The 20,967-nt window shown below is 39.5% G+C and overlaps 1 protein-coding gene and 1 long non-coding RNA gene across 3 annotated transcripts in view; both read left to right on the forward strand.

Annotated features, from left to right (window-relative positions):
* Positions 1–5,106, forward strand: part of SLC6A11 (solute carrier family 6 member 11) — a 93,858-nt gene extending 88,752 nt beyond the window's left edge. Inside the window, exons 13-15 of the mRNA XM_013187775.3 lie at positions 441–541; positions 1,884–2,054; positions 3,935–5,106. Of these exons, the coding sequence (XP_013043229.1) occupies positions 441–541; positions 1,884–2,054; positions 3,935–4,087 (425 nt within the window). The 3' untranslated portion in view covers positions 4,088–5,106. The remainder of the gene's footprint in view (positions 1–440; positions 542–1,883; positions 2,055–3,934) is intronic.
* A 6,270-nt stretch (positions 5,107–11,376) lies between these two features.
* The window catches only part of LOC106040027 (uncharacterized), a 55,003-nt gene continuing 45,412 nt past the window's right edge, over positions 11,377–20,967 (forward strand). For both annotated transcript variants that reach the window (XR_010833977.1, XR_007159368.2), the window contains exon 1: positions 11,377–11,820. This is a non-coding gene — a long non-coding RNA (uncharacterized lncRNA). The remainder of the gene's footprint in view (positions 11,821–20,967) is intronic.

Consider the following 20,967-nt stretch of genomic DNA (forward strand, 5'->3'; position numbering starts at 1 on the left):
GTCAGGGGAAAGCCTCCAAAGTTCTGGGTATGTTCAAGGTGCATCATCAAACCTTTATTTGCATACAAAAGACTGACAATTTTACTATGTAAAGCAATGTATGAACTTCAGATCACACATGACCCTGGCTATTTAAGGATTCACATGTGAGCTTGTAGCATATATAATCTTCAACTGGGCCTGCTCAAACTGTTACTGACCAGAAGCCATTTCTGACTGGCACCTTGCCCACTCCTGCTCAGACTCATATAGGCAGCAACCTCTGCCAGAAGTATGGAGCAGAAGACAGAGAGATGTATGTGTGAGAGAAAGAGATGGCTGCTTTGATCTCTGAAGCTCTGCCAGAACCCACATTTTTGTCTGTTCTGTTTTAAATGCTGACCTATATAATCTCTTGCATGTACATTCTATATCTTCTTTCGATTTGCTTTTTGGGGCAGGCAGCAATCGCTTTTATGACAACATTGAGGATATGATTGGGTACAAACCACTAACATTGATCAAATGGTGCTGGATGGTCTTAACTCCAGGTATTTGTGCAGTAAGTACAGAATATCTCAATAACTTGTTTTAGATATAATGAAGGTTTTCTGTGCATAATTTTAGAAATTTGTTGCTGCTAATTGTTCACAACAGTAGAGTAAAATGCCTATTGATTTACAACATATGTTTTAATTCAAAAATACTCTGTAGGCTCTGTATAAAAACATTAAATGTATGTGTTCTGTGAATTGTGATAAATATTTGCATATATAATAATAGGGAAAAAAAACCCACAAAAACAAAACAAAAAAAAAAACTCAGAGGCCTAAGTGAACACTTGCCAACACAAGAGAGGTTTTTCTTTACTGCTTTGGTAATATACCTTGTGTCTACCAGGCATGACTCAAGATCCTCCAAACTTACGCATTTTCCCTGCCACTCCAGTCTCCCATTTCCTTCCCTCTGTGGATGACTAGACATTTTTCAAAGACATGATATTTTTCCTTCAAGCTTAGGTAGTAGAAGAGGCAAAGGAATATCTCATATGCGTGAAGAAGGTGAAGGAAGAAGCTAGGAGTACTGGTGCCCATTGCGGCACTCTGCTGTGGCTGCATAGCAGAGACAAAATTGCAAAAGGAGCATAACCAAATTGCCCATAAATTTGATCCACAAATGCTTGAGTATTAGCTACTAAAACCTTTCAGTTGTCCCAGTGATAGCAAGGTGCATTGTGACAGCTGGAGACCCAGGTTCACTTGAGCTCCGTCACTTAACTCTGTTTGCAAAGCTGGGGAAATTCCTGGCTAATTTTCTCCAACTCTGATAATAAGTTAATATCATTTGCTCCTGTGCATTCTTGTCAAGACTTTGGAGAAAAGTACATGGTAACTTTTCCGTATTACATAAACTTAAATGGTCCAGACTTCTTAATTATGTACCTGTTGAATTTAAACAGATATATTAGAGCTTTTGAGAGGATGAAAGATTTGGTGTGCAGAACTGCAAATACACACAGTGGATTAAAGCAACTTTGACGATTTTGGCTTTCCTTTTTCATCATGACAGGTTGGAGAGAACGCAGCTAATCACAGCTGGTTCCTGGTAGCAAAACTTAATCTTTCCTGACCATGTACTGTTTGCCATCAAAGTGCAGGTTTTATTGTCGTTGAGAGGTAAATAGGATTTAAACATGAAAGGTTGTTCATTTCAGCAGAAGGAGCTGAGACACGTTAGCTCAGCTGTACATAAAAGAATACATTACTGTGTATTTTTTCTCTGACTGTAAAGCTTACGTCTGCTTCCCAGCTTTAGGTAGACTGGCCTTGCCAAAACAGTCATTTTCTTGTTAAATTGGCAGTGTTGTTTAAAGTACTACTAATATGTTTCTCTGCTTATTTCAGGGAATCTTCATTTTCTTCCTGGTGAAATACAAGCCTTTGAAATATAACAATGTATATACATACCCTGACTGGGGCTATGGCATAGGGTGGATGATGGCACTCTCTTCCATGATCTGCATCCCTTTGTGGGTCTGCATTAAGCTGTGGAAGGCAGAAGGCACTTTCATAGAGGTGAGAGAGATTTTCAGATTAGCAATACTGAAAAAAGAAGTTGAAAGGGAAGTCTCATTTGCATGAGACTAAGCACAGTTTAATCACAAAATCAATGCCTTTATCTAAGGTAGGATCCACATAACTGTTCCAGTGGTAGCTTGGTGTCATCACTTGTGGACAGAGGCATCTGTATTCTCTCTATTTTCTTCTGAATTTTCTAATTTTTTTTCTACCTTCATTGGCTTGAGCCTGTGGTAGCTAACCAGTACTCTGAGGTGCTTTGTTCCTTTTCCTGCTCCATTTGTAGTTTAAAAAGTCTTTGACATTAGCTAAATCCCTCAAGGAGGTTTGTACCAGCCTTTCAGTTGAGTCAGTCTTCTTTCCATGGTTTTGGTAACTGATGTTTGTGCCAACAAGATTTTTCACCAGGAGCTGGGTAGCAAACACTCACATATGTTTTCTGGACAGTTTTCCTGATTACAGTTCTCTACATGAGAAATAGAGGCAAAAAGAAATATTCAGTACAATTTATTAAAATTTGGTATCAGGTTATCTCAGGTCTAGGCTGAGATTAAGATTATTAAATATAAGATACTTTCTCAAAAGAAAGCGAAGATGGCTATAATCAAAGAAACAAGAATATAAATCTTTTTTTTTGGCTGTTTGGGATTTCTCTTATTCCAGAAAAGTCTGGTTCTCTTACATATAATTCCTTGGAATACCAGGCAATGAAAGCAGGTACCCCACCACTACCTCCTTCTATCTCAGTATGGAAGTCTCTTACATGCTTCCTAAGTCTTTTCGATATTCTATAGGATATTCCCAAAATGAAGAACAAGATGGTAAGAATTTCTTCTTACGTGTCTGGGGTTTATCTGGCACCTTTGAATGATCTTTCTCACAACATATACCCACACTTGCAAGATTATTCTCCATTCAGAACCAAAGGGCATGACATCTGAATACATCTGACTATATCTCCATGTAATAGTTATTGTTTTCTTGAGTGGAGAAGCTAAAAGATGTAATTTATTGTGCTGGCTGATCGCAGTCCATATTGAAATGACTCCACTGAGCTGATTAAATATGGCCTAGGAAATCTTTACTGTCAGTATATAAACATTAAATGCATTGCACATAGTAAAGTTTTTTAGCGTGTTCTTAAAGGAAGCTTGTACAAATCTTAACATTAAATGCTTCCTTAACATATCAGCCTCACTCCATCTCTGCAAGTAGATAGGCTTTGTTTATAGAATTTTGTTTTGCATTGCCTTGTCATCTGAAGACATTTCAGAACTGCAGACGTTTCATGCTCTTTTCCATACGTGAATGTTACGAGGTATTTGTTGCAGCTGTTGTTGTGTTGTTGTTGTTTTAATTACAGATGGGAGCTTCTCAGGAAGCAAGCTTCCTGCAACATCTCTGCTCCCCAAGCTGTAAGCAGCAACATTGCTACTGATGTTATTTCTAGAAAAAAGGAAGTTCTCAGCTGAACACATGTATATTTTTTTTTCTTTATTGTAGCTTAACACAATACTGCCTTGGCATTATCATATTTTTTTTTTCAGTGTATACACTTTGACTACCGTGAGAAACAAAATGTACTCATATAGCAGGTCTTACCTGGAGCATTTTGCTGACTTTATTCATAGGAAGAACTGTTACTCTAAATCAGCATGAAAATTCACTTTGACTTTGTTTTCACCTTCATTCTCTATTCTTTAGTCTGGTGTGATATGAAATGAACTGTATGGCATACAGTTTTATGGATGGATCTAACAGTGAAATGAGAAGAAACCGACATGCAGGAGAAAAGAGTTTTATAGTCAATCTGTTTAGGAGATGTATGTCTGCAAGCAAGAAAAAGATAATGATTTCCATTTTCTTGAATTTTCCAGAAATTCAGGAAGTTGATTACACCTAGCTCAGATCTGAAAATGAGAGGGAAACTTGGAGGAAGATCCTACATTGCTGCAATAAATGACTGCGACGCCAAACTGAAAGGAGATGGCACCATTTCAGCCATTACAGAAAAGGAGACACATTTCTGAAAGAACTATTTTTTTTGTATAAAAAATAAATAAATTCACTTAAGTATAGAGGCTGGCTTGTTTTGCACAAAATTTTATTAACCAGTTAATTTTAAAGTGAAAATTGTATACTTGTTTAAAAGTGATTTTTAAAAAATTACTATATAAGTAATGATTATGTAAAAGAAAAAGAAATAGTATTATATGGTATGTTAGTGATGATTTCTTTTAATATGGTAATTTCAGTAAATGTTTTTTTAGAAGTTAGAAGGACCTGTAAAATGTGTGTAAAGCTTTTCTACCTAGATTTCCAGCAGATGTGATGTTGTATAGATATATGCCTTCTAATCTCTAAGCATTTCAGACCATTTCAGCTTTTAATGTATGTATATAAAGGGGACCAGAATGTCCTTTTGTTTATATTGGGAGAAACTGTGAGAGGGTGGGCAGAGGATGTGTAACTGCTGTGGCATTATTAGTGTCTAAATGGGGGCCGTATCCAAAGTCCACCAAAATCAGCGGGAGCCTTTCCAGCTGGGGACAGTGGCTTTTGCACCAGTCTGTGTGTGATTTGCCATTTCCTCTGGGCCAGATCAGATGCATGACTGCGTTTTGCACCTAACAGAGCTCTTCTTTCAGGGCATGTTTTGTGAAGCCAACAGGAAGCACCACTCTTATTGCCCTTCCTTCACCCTCCGTCTGCTTGCAATGGGCCTGAAAAAGTGGTGGAATGGCCCCACTTCTGACTCACTGTTTTTCTGGAGATTGAATTAAGAATATATATTTTTAAGAGTTATAAACTTTGCTTTTCTTGTAAGTTAGTGGTCTCTAAGATGACATGTACTGCTTCAGGAGACCTCTACAGCTTTTTTTCATTTTCATTAGTGTCTGGGTAGCCAGTGCTTCAATTTGGTAGACGCTTCCCATCCCCTGGATTGAAATGTGTTTGTCTATGCTTGTACAACAGGAGGAGATCAAGGTCACTCTATGTACGTGGAGATATTGTGAGGAAAAAAAGAACAAGTTTAGAGCTCTGCATACATTTGGTCTCTGTCTCTTTAACTGTTTGCCAATCTGTCTGTCTATACATCTATTCATTCCTCTTAAAAGAAATTAAGGATCCTGTAATGTCATTGTGTAGCATTATATGGCTTTTCTTATCTTCAAAGTGCTTTCTAAATACTCTTAGGTTTGGCACTGATTCTACCCTGAATGGTATTGAGGTTTGCGCTGAAGTCCGAATAGGAATTTTTTGGTGGAACACTAGGTTAATTGGTCCTTAATCTCTAGCAGAGTTCCAAGAGGTAATTTATGTATTGTGCAGATGAAGGAATTAAGGCAAGGATGTTGTGACTTCTCTGTTTCACAAAAAGATGAGGATAGGTTTTTGATATCAGGCCTTTCTATTCTATTGGGTATGAACTGATTCCCTCTGAATGAGAAGAGATTTTGTGATGTGCATCCAGCTGATGGAAATTGTTACCATGAGGTATGCAAATGCTAGTTCCAAATATCAAAATCTCTAGACTGTCTCTTGGTCTTTTTTCTTCTGCCAATATCCCAAACTATTGTTTGTTCTGGAAGATTAATTCTTTTCCTGTCCTGTTTTTCGTTTAATGGTTGTATGATAAACCTGTGGAGGAATACTGCACTATAGTGCGCAGTATTTGATGGGGAGAGCCAAACAGCCTAAGAGAGCTCAGAAGAGATGTCATAAAATCTGCTGTCCTCTCTGTAATTCAAAATCACCAAATACAGGCAAATGGAATTATTAGAAAAAGAAGTGGCTGCTGGCCTTCCAAGGGGGAAAACAGTTCACTAGAAGTCACTAAGTACCTCTTAATATTACATCGAGCTGTACATGTGGTCAGCATTTCATTGTGATCTTATGTTACCATACCTCATAAAAACGCATCTTTCATAGAATCACTTTGTCTCAAATCACATCATTAATTAATTAATTTTACTTCACTTTATTTGTATTTTGGTGTCTAAAAACTTCTGTCACAATTCCATTTCAAATATTCCAAGTCCTGCTTGACTTTACGTGTCTCCAATGCTAGGTGCTTAGGAGAGGACATTTTGAAGGAGCCTGCCTTTATAAAGGTGCAAAGCCACCATCTTGTGAATGTTGGGCCCCCTCAGAGGGAGTCTTCAGGTGGACATCCAGAACTGGAGTTGACTAATGAAAATCACAGCCCCATTGCCATATTGGGAAGAGAAATGTTCCCAGAACTGAAACTCCAGGCTGTTATGTAACTACAGAAAATACAATGAAGCAACTGCAGGGTACATATTGACATTGAAAACATGCCCATTCCAAAACCTAGAAATAAAAAGCTTTGGAAGTCCTAGTAAGTGATAAATATTTCCAACCCTATGTCCCTTTTTGGTCTTTCTCCCCACCCACCAGAACCTGAGGCCCCAAAACTACAGATGAATCTTGCAATGGATTATGTTCACTCTGCAAGGAAATATCAACCTATTTTTTTATCAGTGAAGGATGTGCATATGTAGATGCCTTATTAGGTTATGTTTTAGTCTTGATTTCAGTGAAGTTAACTTTTGGAATCAGGACACCTCATGAATGTTTACAGCAAAATGTGCCAATAGGTGGAACCCACACCCCCCAACTGGCCACCCATTAGACAAAAAATGAAAATCCCAGACAAGTCAGGATTGCCTTTTAAATCATAATATTTGTTGCTGTAGCAGGAAAAAAACCTGACTTGTGTATTATAGCTTGTCAAAGTACTTTGAACTGTTGTCTACATCCGAATATCTCCACAGGAACTATGTACTTGTATGAAATACGCTTCCTATTCTGCTGCTATGAACCATTTTACCTGTAGCTTTATACACATACATATGGTTTGGCATGGTCTAAAGCATTATACAGTATTGCTAATGTGCTGTGCTTGTAAATGTGTGCATTTAATATCTGACTTGTTTAACACTTTACTGATTTTTTAATATATATTTCTTTTTCATGGGGAGGGCTGTGGGAGGGTGAAATTCCTAATAGTATTTGTGATTTTTTTTCTTTCTTTCTTTTCTTTTCTTTTTTTTTCTTTTTTTTTTTTTTTTTAAACAATATGGAGGAGGAAAATGCAGAAAACAACTATATCATGATCATTTTTTTATGTGGTAGAAACAGTATTGCCCTTTTCTGAAGTATCTGCAGTATTATTTAAAATAATACAATAAAAAACAACAACCTCTAAGGTTTATGTAACGTTTTGCACAAAGAAAGACTCTGGTTTTCAAGGGCACAAGATTTCATCTGCTTAATTGTTTTTAAAAATTAAAGAAAATGGGCAAAACTTAATTTGGTGTATTTTAGTTTATATCAATGTGTTTTATATGACCCTCACCTAACAAATTAAATAAGCACAACTACCCTGTTCGAGCATATATATGTCCCTTGATTTTAAATTGGGAATCTAGAACTGAGGAAATTAAGTAACTTGATGTCATCCACTCAATCTGTGTCTGAAACAAACTAAAATGAAGTATCCCAATCTCACAACTTCATGTCACTGTCTTTTATCTTAAATTCATGCTGCCATGGAAAGTGCAGACTGGCCACTACTTTGCCCTGCCCACTTTTGCCTGTGTTTTGCTGTGCCCTGTTTTTGTCACCAGCAGTGTCAGGAGAGCCATGGAAAGAGACAGCTCAGGAGCCAATCTCGCTGACATCTCACCCAGCAAACACATGCACTTAGTTCTCCATCACTTCAGTTAGTTCTTCATCACTTCAGTTTATTACCTGGTCATACTAATACCAGTGCTGAAGTGAGGTACTGCAGCAAGATAAATTACATCTTCTGGCTGCTGTACATGCTATGCTGGATTAATTTAACCTTGTAATGTTGACCTCAGTCACAGGCCAATGCTCTGTCCATTTGATCATCTTTTGTACTACGATTTTATGATTTTATATTCTTTGTTATGTCTCTGGCCCATGTACAGGGAAACATGCTTGATTTAGTACATGACATACTGATGAAAAATGCTCATATTCTACCCTGAGGCACCCTATTATGCAGTAGCCTGCCACACAGGAAATGAAGCTCTTTTCTTAAAGGCTGTGTATCGTTCTGACTAATGAAGCATGGTTATAATAAGCAAAAAGTTCTATGGATTTTGACAAAACGATACAACTCCTCTCTGACTGTACCAACTACTCTACACAACAGTGAATACACCACAGGAGCAGTGTGTAGCCCTTTCCCAGGGGTGATGTCCTTGCAGCTGCAGCAGCAGTCCCTGGCAGACCAAGGACCCGGTCAGTTTGCATGACAAGAAAGTTAGGTTCTTGGCCCTTACTGGCCACTAAATATTGAGTAAATCTGAGCATACTGGGAAATTTGGCCTTAGGTGTCAATGATTTCCCCATTCAGACACATGCAAACGTGGTCATCCACAGTGAGGCAGCAAGTCCAGTGAAGACTTCTAAAAATGACAGCTTCTGAACAGATCAAAAATGTCCTGGTGGATTGCATACTTACACGTTTGGCTGGAAGGAGAAGTGACAGTTTGCACTCAGAAAGACATAATAAGGGAGAAAATTATCAGGGATTCTCTTTAAAATGTTCTAGAGAAGACTTGAATTCATGGTGCACAGACTGCACCATAATGCTGAACTGCTCAGGCTCCCCAGGCCTGTGTGACCACCAACAGGTAGGAGCTGGTGTAGGGCAGTTTCCTGCACTTCTTTCTAAAGCTACCCTTAAAATATAAACTCTTCATTAATATGCATTACAGCCAAAAGAACCAAGATTTGAGTGCTGATCAAAGGTGAGAATTTGAGGGAATAATTGCACACCCCTTTTACATATTTTAATTTTAAAAGGTTCGGGTCCCTTTTTTAACTTTTGCTCACAGAGAACTGCAACCAACACCAGCCATATCCTGCACTCCCTCAAATCATCCTGAATTCCAGTCATATCTACGTTTTTGTTGGCTGGCCATGCTCACAGTGATTGGACAATGCTCTTCTTGGGCTTTCAAGCTCATTTTGTGCCTCCATGACCCTCATTGGCCTTGACCATCACCTGTGTCTGGCCACCCTAAAAAAGCATTGCCTTGAGCTCTGTTGCTGGTACTGGCAACGCAGAAGCCCAAGTGTTGCACATTGTTGAAAGTGGAAAGAACAAAAATTTGTGAATGTTCTGAGAAATGTGTTACCACTAATTGTTCCTAGGGCTATCGTAATGCATGCTAGAAGCAGGCCCTGTATCTCACAAGATGTTCCTGTCAGCTGATGGAGAGGATGCTGCAACATGATGGGGCCCACGGTTTTTAAAATGAGAGGACCCTTGCTACTGTGGCATTCCAGTTAAACAATAAAAGAAGCATAAAGACAGCCAAGAGTTCCTTGCTATAAATGATTGGTGACAATATATTGGGCTGTGTTTTCTATTTCTATCAGCTTGCAATGAATGTAGTCAGTCACAGAATCACAGAATCACAGAATTGAAGGGGTTGGAAGGGATCTCGAAAGATCATCGGGTCCAACCCCCCTGCCAAAGCAGGTTCCTTAGAGCAGGCTGCCTAGGTAGGTGTCCAGACGGGCCTTGAATATCTCCAGAGAAGGAGACTCCACAACCTCCCTGGGCAGCCTGTTCCAGTGCTCCGTCACCCTCACCGTGAAGAAGTTCTTTCGCATGTTGGTGCAGAACATCCTGTGCTCTATCTTGTGGACATTACTGCTTGTCCTGTCCCCACAAACCGCTGAAAAGAGGTTGGCCAAATCCCTCTGTCTCCCACACCTCAGGTATTTATACACACTGATGAGATCCCCTCTCAGTCTTCTTTTCTCCAGGCTGAACAGACCCAGGTCTCTCCAGCCTTTCCTCGTAGGGAAGATGCTCCAGGCCCCGTACCATCTTTGTGGCCCTCCGCTGGACTCTTTCCAGGAGATCCCTGTCTTTTTTGTACCGGGGAGCCCAGAACTGGACACAGTGCTCCAGGTGAGGCCTGAGCAGGGCAGACTAGAGGGGGAGGATCACCTCCCTTGACCTGCTGGCCACATTCCTTTTAATGTTTTAATGCACGCCAGGATCCCATTGGCCCTCTTGGCCACGAGGGCACACTGCTGGCTCATGGTCAACCTGTCATCCACCAGGACCCCCAGTCAGCCAGCTCCTGTCTGTTCCCAGTACTTACTACGGCACTAGGAGGCACAGCAGCCTTGCCTAAGCCTTATTGTACAACACCTTATAAGAAACTCTGAGAGCTCTGGCTGATTTCTTTTTATTTAAATGAAAATGCCCATGTAGTTATCATACTATACACAGATGACTCATTCCACTCTTCTTCCCAAAGGGCCCCAAACTGTCTGCAGTTCAGCCATGCCATGCTCAAAAGAGGAAATTGCAGCTACACAGGCAGACACCTCCAGGGCCAATCCTAAGTTTGGCTGAAGCCAGTGACGCGGAACTTCGTGGTGCTCGGATCAGCGCTGCCGTCAGGAAGCCCTGGCATCCACATGCACAAGCGAGGGGTAGAGATGATTAAGACAACACAAACCATTTAAAAGGGACACAGCCAAGACATTGTACCACTTGTGCTTTCACAAGCCTCATGAATTTGGAAAAGGCATTATGTCATCTTTTTTGTATGTGGCAGGAGACATCAGGGTTGTTTATGGGTTTATTCCTTCTGTCTTTGAATCAACACAGTGGGGCTTGTCAGCAGGAACAAGCTCAGCGGGATGATGAGTGGATCAGAGGCTGCTGCAGAGCACCACACTGTGTAGAGCTCTGTTTTAGACTTGCCAAAACACTGTTGGTCTTTCTAAGCAAGCCCCACTCTCAGCTTGCCCCTTAAATTACCTCAGAAGAACAAATGTATGAACTTTAACAGAAATATAGCCAGTATACCCAGGGATTATTTTGGGCTTTATCAAGTTGTAGGGTTTGGTTTGGTTTGGTTTTCTTCCATTTTCCAACGAAATTGATTTTGTTGTCTGTTGAAACACTGGAAAAAATTGCAAGTCACATAATGTACCATCAGGTCAGGAAGTGGAAATCAAGAGAAGAACAGGGTATCAAGACAAGCAAAAGGCTTAGGACCCAAACAAACCCTTCCAGTTGTCTGTGGTGAGAAAAGCACAGTGTTTTTCAAATTTTATTTAATTCATCTTTTATTTGTTGTTTTTTTTTTTTTTTTATTCTTTCCAGAAAACCAGCCCATTATATGTTTAAATGTCTCTGCTTGTTTGACAAGCTTTTGCCTTAGACTTAATGGAAAGCTTTGTGGGTTCTTTTAGCAGAGACTTCTCCTCCTCTCCAAGTTTTTGTGCCTAAAGCTTGTGTAGCTATCACAGTTCTCCTTCCCCTTCTACACATTTGTGCTTCTTCTTCAATCCAGTTCAGGATTCATAGTTCAATCATTCATTCAATTCATTCAATCAATTCATTCAATCCATAGTCTCTGCTTCTAAAGTAGAAGGAGGAGAAAGTGATGGTGTTGGAGGCTACCAGCAGCTTGAATTAATTGAAGGTAATTGACAGCACATGATAGTCATGATGGGGATGGAGAGGAAGGTGATATAAAAGGAGGTAGGAAGATATTTCCTTTTGGGAAGAAGAAGATAGAAATATTACTGAAATGTAGTGAAGGGTAGCTGCTGGTCATTATATATATTTATATATGTATATATATATTTTTTCTTTTCTTCCTTGTGGAGCTGATTTCATGAGTGTACAGATTGGGGTTTTTTTCTGTCTTCCTCGAGGACACAACAGGTAGGGGCTGTGAAGCACGGGTTGGGTGACAAGATTTCATCTCAATTACTTTTCTGGCTTTGTAACTTCTTGGTTTAGGCTGTAGGTTTTCTTTTAGTATTTCTGGATTATATTGGAGGCCTTTGTGTGCTAATCATCTGAACTGGCAAAGCTGTTGCAGGATTTTGACTAACAGAATATGTGGATTTTATCTCAGTTATTTCTACTTCCACCAAACCTCCCCCCCCCCCAGGATCCTGTATAGCGTATACCAGCTGTGTACAATTCTAATGGTAGACCTGCTCCACATATTGTGTTGCTGCTGCTAATTAAGAAGTCCTAATTACTTAAATCTCTGTTTATTTTCTCAGTGAGGGGATAGGAAGTTGAGATATGGATAATAAGCAGCCTTCTTAGCTGTTAGGTGCTCAACAAGGATACCTCCTAATGGTATTTCTGTGGTGCTGTGGGGACACCTTTTGGTTAGAATCAGTCTGAACCCGATGAACCTATGAGATGAATGTATGATATACGTACATATAAAATGTGGGTGTATATATAGTGTCATCAGGTGATATATAAGATGAGGTACATGAACATAAAGAATATTTCTCTACCCATGGTTTGCAGAAGGCAAGTAGAGGTGAAATCTATCGCTGACTTTTTCTAGTTCTTTACATGTACTTGACATGTCATCTACTGTCTCAGAGCAAAACTGCAGCCCTTCAGAGGATTGGTTTGCAAGGCCTGCCTGCAGTTTCACCCTGTTATGGTGCACTTCTGCCTTTCCATCTAGACAGATGGTTTCCGTACCATCAGGTGGCAGCACATGCCAGCAAAATCTGTGTCCCCATAGCTTGGAAACTAAACCGGGGACATGGGGTAAAGAGAGCTGTCCTTACAACCTAAATGGCATGTGGAAATTGTATCTATATTCTTTATGGAGAAGACATGTAACTATTTTTTTAAATCTCCCTCGAAGTTTCAGGCTGAAGCTGCTGCTGTTGTATTGGTTATTTCAATGTGACAGTGATGGCTCCTTCCCCCCCCCCTTTTTTTTTTAATAATGGGCAATTGTGCGTTATAAGGCAAAATAACAACTGATAGCATATTCTGTGGAAAAGAGAAGGTGGATGTGCGCAGTATTGAATTTTTCTCAGTGATTGAAAGAGGTCCCATGTCCAAATTTCTGTCTTAACAAATAGTTGTAGTGCTCTCCAGAAAAATTACTTCATGCCATTTTCTTTGGAGCATAATTAAATTGTAATCTCAAGACTAAATAGAGGAGACAAAGAAAACAAAGGTGTGTCATACTCTCCATTGAACAGACATATTTTAAACAAGGGATTCATTTACCAGAAAATAGGCAGGGAAAGGCAGCAATGAGGAAACATTGCCAGCGTGATCACTTTTACAGAGATTCTGCCCTATCTGTCTGAGATGGTCTAGCTCACAATGCAGCCAACTCCCACCTGAGTTTTTTGAGTAATTCTCAGAATAAATTTATCTTCTGAAACCACAGTAAGAAGGTGTTCGTAAGTATTTGTGGTTAACGCACGCTTGGCAGTAGTCTGTGGAAGTAGATTGCAGTTATGCTGTGAGAGTGATGAGCTTTATGGTATTTTAAACAAGATTTTTTCTCCACTTCCCCAAAACCTTTGTTGTTAAATAGTCAAAATCATTATGTGTGGAGTTATCATAGATATTTGTAAAATTCTCATCTTTATATTGAATGCAAAATAGATGGAATTCATTGCCTCCTGCATGTATGGAAATTTACCCCTTGTATGAAATTTTACCCCAAAGCAATTTCTGGGATCAGGATTGCCTGTATTTGTGTAGATGTTCGTGGATGTTGGCACCTACAGAAATGTTCACAGATATTGCAGCACCACAGCTTTCTGCTTAGTAGATGAAAAGGGTTTTAGACTGTATCAACTGAGGTAGAAGGGAACTATTTTGTCCTGCATCCAGCACTGTTAAAATTCAGCTAGAAATATTTTTTTTGATGTGGCCACTCATTTAATTTGAATTTCCTTCAAGTTAGGATCACTGAACCATAGAACGCTTTGGGTTGGAAGGGACCTAAAGCCCACCCAGCCCCATCCAGCCTGGCCTTGGGCACTGCCAGGGATGGGGCAGCCACAGCTCCTTGGGGCAGCCTGGGCCAGGGCCTCACCGTTTCCTGAGTATAGAATTTTTTCCTTATATCTAACCTAAACCTACCCTCTGTCAGCTTAAAGTTGTTTTATTCTTAAATGGAATAATTTAAGTTAGAGCTGTAGAAGAAGAACCATAGGAAGACTCATAGAAAACTGTTATGGATTGGTGGAGGTAACTGCATTGAGTATCTTCAATTTCTGTCAATATCCAATATCAGTTAAAGCTATTCTTTAGTGTTGTTCCAACCCCCCCCCCCCCCCCCCCCCCCAAAAAAAAGTTATTGCTTCTAAATTTAATCTTGGGTGGGAAGCCTGAGCATATTCAAATAACCTGTACTGTTTTGTCTGCTCTGACTAGGATTTTTTTTCAGACATAAATATGTATTACTTACAACTTTCACATGAAAAGGCAATTACAATGTAGTTCTGAATAAAGAGCATCATTTGCAGTGATGAGGAGGCCTGCCTTCCCTCCATTACTGCTAATAAACAACTGTAAATGATGGTGACTATTTAAAGCTCCAAATTCATCCTGCCTTTCTACTGACAGTCTTGCACATTGATTCTGACATGCAGACTGACAGCTTCATGGCATTTTGGAGTGTTCCAACTGCACTGAGTATGTGGCCCTATTTATTTTAGTACCCCTGCTCCTGCAGCAGCCACTGACTCACAAGAAAGAGCTAAGAGCAATATTTGGCATTTGCTTCCTGTGCAGCACAATTTGCCTGGTTCATTAACCTTCTTTATGTAGATGTAAATTTGGAGTCTGCCATGGTTATTTTTGGGGCGCATGTCAAAACAAGATTTGTCTGTCTGAGCAACTTTAGCTTTTGAAAATGTTTAAAATTGCTCCAGCAATTTTGTCTTTTAAAGCAAATGTTTTTCACGTATGTTGAACTATGTTTATGTTGTAAATTCAGTTCTCTAGCACTATTAAACTGACTTAGGGAAGAAAAGCAGGAGGCAAAAGAGTGCATAAAGCATGATCTGTGTGACGCTATCCTGTACCTGTTTTACCTAACATTGTTCACTTCTGCTTATACAGCACAACATTAATGTAGACTGATGGAAGCAGAAAATAAGCTCTGTCACCTGTAAATAATTGGAATGGTTGTGTGCATAAAAGCATATGCGGAGAACGCAAGAGCGATTTATTTTCATGTAGTCGTGTGAGAGAAGGCTCTAATATATCTAGGTTTAGTGTATGTAATACAAAATACAGGAACAACTAAACACCTTCCTCAGGTGTGGGCAAGGGGGGAGGGAGAAATACCTTGGCCTGTTTTGCTGTTGCTTTTCAAAACTGTTAAGACCATGCCTGTGACACAAGCTCTGTCTCTCTACTCCAGTGCTTTCTTAGGTTGCTGCTCAACACACGCGTTTTCTCCCCTCCTGCCCGACACAGGCCTGTTCTGCCTTGGGCTCACCACATATGAACGTTTTTCTCCTCCTTACAGAAGAAATTAGATTAAGAATTAGATCCTCAGTGACCTCAGTAGCACCACACAGATCAGCAGATGTCAGTCCTCTGGTATGGTAGACTGAGTTTCCAGCTGCTGCCAAGGTGCAATTGGATTTGTTTCATCTCGCTTTCTACCATGACCTTAAAACCGGACTCTTACTCTAAGTTCAGGACTCATTTTCGTTTCTCTAGTTGTCTCGCAAGAGTATTATCCAAACAATTGGAGGCCAAGCCAGAGGAAAATGTCCTCCCGTAACTTTAGGAATGATATAATTTCCCCTGTAATTTAATATATTCTCAGTGGGATAAGTTACCAAGATCAGAAAAAAATGAAACATGAAATAATGAATCACTTCTGCCAGTCTGGCCTGCTGAGCCAGACCCTGCCTTTGTGTTGCCTTAAGCTGTTATGTGGACCCCCAGTTTCCAGAGTCTGGACTCAGATGGAATTATATTCTCCATAAAAATGTAAAATGTTTATTAAAAAATAAGGGCTGGACAACACGTTTCTGCCATCCTTCTGTAGAGAAGAATGTTTAAACTATGATCTAATGTTGAAATTGGCTGAGAGATTGGGCACGTCTATTCATTTATTCTACTTACACACATAAAATGATGAATAAAGCTTCAGTATGAAGCAAACGTAAGTGGCAGGCAGTTGTACAGGTTATAACTTATTGGAATGGCAAAATATTTCCATGTTAGTCCAATGCCTCATTTTTCATATATGAAGTTTTTAAAACTATGAAAGCCTCAAATGTGATGTAAATAGTGCAACCTGTGTGGAGAAGGACAAAGAACTCTTTGAATTGTTCTTGTCTCCCTGCAGCTCTTTGACCAGTAAAGAAGAAATTTAGGTGGGCTTTCTCTCCTGCTCAAAACATGGTGCTCCCTGCCTTCTGCAGATCAGTCATAGCACGGCATGCAGTCACCAGCATCTTTTCATTGATGCTGAGCCCTCCTTCAAGCCTGTCCCCGACTTGTACTGTTAGGTTTCGTGTTTGTTGCGGGGCTTGAGGAAAAGATCTCGACAGGGATCTATCTTTTTTTGTTTAATGTGTGTCACAACAACTTGAGTAAACATGGTAATGAGGGAAAGTAAAGCAGTAAATATACATATTGGAGTAACCTGATAATATATTTCTTACAGAAACTGGACCCAGCAAGGAGTAACTCTTTTGGCTTTGGGCTGTTGAGTGGGTGGCATGATTTGTGCAAGGTGCTAGCCTTTTGGGTTTTAGCTGTCAACTGCATTGTGCCAGGGGATGATGATGTATCATACTGCTGGAAAGCAGTAGGGACTCTGTGTTATTTGATGTCTCGACCTAATTTACGATTATTGGAAAAACTTGTTCTGGGTAATACAACAGTAACATGAATGAGTTTGTATATGTTTATGGCTGCAGTCCATACTCCCACCTCCATCAGTTCTCATTCAAAACCAAAAAAAGACATTTTTCTCCTGTGATCTAATTTGTCAGAAAATGGGAAGCAGGTATTCACGCAAGACTGAGCCTTACAAAGGCAGGAAGAGGGCATATGTCAAAGTAAATAGTACTTAATAAGGGGCCTGAAATAAGGTGCCTCACTGAAGATTTCTGTTTTGAGCCCGTGCAACTCCCAGCAGAGCATCTAGTTATTTCATGAATACTTACTCTCAAGAATTGTGTGAGATGCCTGCCCTAAAACATTACTGGAAACCAACAAGCTGTGACTTTTCTTAACTGGGTGCCAGATCTGTATTCTTCAGAATTTTTAGGCATCCACAAATTCCATCACAGCGAAGTGTTTTGCTTTTCTCAGTGCTGACAGGTCATTTATCCAGCTAAGTTAAAAATAATTTAAATTCTACTCCAGGGATTCCAGTCTGAATACTTCAGTTAATGCATTTCTTTTTAATATTTCTGTTGCTTACAGGATCATGGAAAGGAATATGACTAAATTGGGAAGCACGCAAGCAGATTTATCTGCCATATGTTGCTACAAGCAGGAAAGCATTGTACCACTGGGTGTCGCTCTCACAAAGTTCAAAGTATTTTGGGACTACAAATCTTTACACAGGCAATATAAAATACCGTGTACAGTCTGTAAAACTCGAGATTTCTCAGCAAAAGGAGGGCAAAGTAATATAGAAGTTGCACTGTTAGCTGTCCCAGAAAGAAGCTATTGACAACTCTAGTGTTATATCCACCAAAAGACACTTAGGTTCATTTTCTTTCACTAAACCAATGGGGATGACAAATCAACATTGTATCCATCATCTAGAACTCTTCAGGATTTTTTTCTAGAACCTATCTTTATTGCATGGATTATTTTGGGTGAAGAAGCAAGGCAAGCAGTAACTCAGGCTGATTTTCTGCCTCATGTCTATATATGTTTCAGGACTTCAGCAGAGTATGGAAGGTGAGTGTTCAAGTACAATTAAAAGTCTGCAGAATTTAACTTTCTCCTTAACTTTCTGGTTTTCAAACAGCAGCAAGAAGTTGTAGGGCAGTAATCTGCCAAAGGATAATTTAGCTCTGGGAGCAAGAACGCTGCAGTAAAGAGCTTCATAATTAAAATGTCTTGGTAGAGAAGGGACTCGTCTCTTGACAGAACAAGAAGTAATGGGCTTAAAGTACTGCATGGAGAAACTGAGTCACAGATCAGCAAAAGCTATAAACTGAGATTGGTTCCTCAAACCGTGGGTAGATAAGTATCCTTCCAAGATGCTGTAGAGGATAGGGAAGCACTAAAGTATACCAGTAGAGAATATCCGTTGCTGAAAGAATTCAAGAATTACTTAGATCAATTTGCTTGAAATGATTCAGGAACAGCTGCTCCTTGGGGCAGAGCGACCTCTTCATCTCTTTTGACCTCTTTTGTTACAATTCTACCAACCTCTACGTTCTCACTAACCTGCATAAAGCGCTGACTATGCTCACGTTTATATGGATTAGCCTAGTTCTTCCTGTTTTGTTTACCCTAGCAGGGGTGACGTAGCATCTTCCACCATCCTTTTATTCCTGGTATGAAAAAGGTCTTGAATGGGCTGCAGCCATTGCTTAAAATGTAAATAGACTTAGTAATTTATCATAAAACATGTTCAATAGCAAATAAAAATAGCTAGAAAATCCAGCAAGTACTAATGAAATATGAGCTATAGCAAGCTGGATAATTTTCATGTGTCATACAATAGAACAGAATGTCAAGGCACTGTGCAAAATTTTAACTACATAATTAGTTGACTGAGTCATACAAATTCTTAAGCCCTACCATAGATGGTTTTGGCATGTGGCAAACTGGTATAGCTTTATTTGGGTGGTTGTTCCCTGTGAATTTTGATACTGGTAGAAAGCTCAGAGGGACCATCCTAGAAACTGCAGCTTGGGGCTCTTTTGGAAGAGGTGATAAAAAAAGTCATGGTGATATTTGCACTGCTGATGTAAGCTAGCTTCACATACTGCTGAAGATGTTCCAGTGGATGATTCTTTTGGCCTTTAATGACCCGCAGTTAACCTAGTGGCTACAATTGCAAAGCTCTGAATCCCATTACACAGCTCATCTCTGTGAAATCAATGAATGCTTCCCTGATGACACATAAATAGCTCAACCCTTTTAAAAAGTGTCAAGAAAGACACCCCTCCCCCATCCTCCCATGACTCTTGTTCATTCATTTAAATGGGGAGAAAAATACTCCTCTTAAAGTTTCCCAGTTTCTAAAACTTCATTAATACAAAATGCAAGATACAGACTTAATGCATGGTTGTTTTTTTTTGTTTTTCAGTGGATCTTTAATCATTTCAACACCATAGAGGTGTCCTGTTTTGTTCAGTAAATGTTGGTCTCATTTAGTCATAAATGTATTAGGAATATCCTGCCTCGCTTTGGTGACTTCCTCTATAAGATTTTAAAAACATTTTACACTTCATTTTCTTCACTCCACCATAATTAAAACATAAATAAAAACTAATTTCTGACAGGTAGTTGTGATCTATTTCAATGTACATTGGTTGCTTTTCTGATTAGAAGCTTGATTATATTAGCTGATTTTTTCTTGAATTTAACTTCAAGTGCTCCAAACCACAGGTGGCTCAAACTAGTGGTCACGAATGCCATTACCAAGTTACTTGGCTGAAGAAGCAATGAAAGCCCTCACTAACAGTTCCTTTGGAGAAAGGGACAACCACTTACACTGTCATTCATTCTTGCCCTACAAAATTTTTAAGGGTCTAGGTTGTTCTTTGTGGGATGTAACTCCAGCCAAAGTCTTAATGATCCGAGAGAAACATAATGCCCTTTCCTTAGGTCTAGTCTCTGCATGTGACACAGTCTGCTGCCTCCATTAGGTTAGAAAACCGCCCCATCTCTAGTATAAATTCAAATGTTGGTTTTACAGAACAGTAAAGCAGGTTTATGCTGATGTCCAGCTTGACTTAGTGCTTAGACCAGTGTTTGCTAGTTCACAAGATTTTATTCTTGATGTCTCCAGGTCATGTTCACTCCAGATGGCCCTATTCAAAGGATCTGATGGAACTGGGCAGGGATCATCACTGATCTTCTTTTAAGAAAGGTAGCTCAGTTGTGAATTCTGGGGTGTGGCTGGTACTAGACAAGATTTTTTTTTATCTAGCTACTCTTTTTTTCATTTTTACAGTCATACCTGAGTCTTGGGCCTGTGATAATCCTGGGCCACCTCATCTCCATCTAAACTGGTTTTTAGTATGTATAAACATCCTGAGCTGCAATTCCAAATACAGCCTGATAGAAATCAAGGTTCCTATCAAGCAGAGGCTACTTTCTGCTTTAAGCAAAGTATTTTCACACTATGCTAGCAATGCATGTCCTCATGCATATATATATATATTTTCATAACTCTCATAAATCCTAATGAATGAATTTCCTTAAAAAAAATCAAATGCCTCTTGTGAGAAGTTTCTGGAATATATTCCTGTGACTTCATGAAAATCTTCTTAAGAGATTTCATAAAAATCTTAATCTGCTTAATCTAGCAGTATTCCTAAAGCCAAGTGGTGAGATCATGCTTCTGGGCTAAGCTTAATTTTGTGCCTGTAGTGCACTGTGAAATGTTTGCAAGTGAGGGCTCTCCTGAACAGAGGTGAAGCTATAAACTCTGGCCTCAGCATGGTGTAATTAAAAGGTTAGTAGTTGCTTGTGTGCTCTTAAGTGCAGGTTCATGTGGACTGCGGTGTGGAGTCCAGTCACAGCCATAGACTAAGACAAAATACAAAAACTTTCCATGGAGAGCTAGGTTTGCAGAATTCCATTACTTAGACCAGGAATCTAGAATAATGCACTGCCCTTCTACAATCTTTCTGAATATTACTAGAAGCTTTAACATAGGTGGAAGGTTTCAGCTGGTTTCTTGTTATCTGGAGATGTCACTCTGATATGATGCAATGGGAAATGTGCTGAGCTACAGCACACTAAATATGAGGTTATACAGCATGAAGTCTAAACTAAAATCCATGCAAATGTAGGTCTGAATGGGTAATATCAGTTCAGAGATAAGCATTTAGCCTTTTTATTATTCTTATGTTT

The sequence above is a fragment of the Anser cygnoides genome, chromosome 10, assembly GCF_040182565.1.
Source record: "Anser cygnoides isolate HZ-2024a breed goose chromosome 10, Taihu_goose_T2T_genome, whole genome shotgun sequence".
NCBI lineage: Eukaryota > Metazoa > Chordata > Aves > Anseriformes > Anatidae > Anser > Anser cygnoides.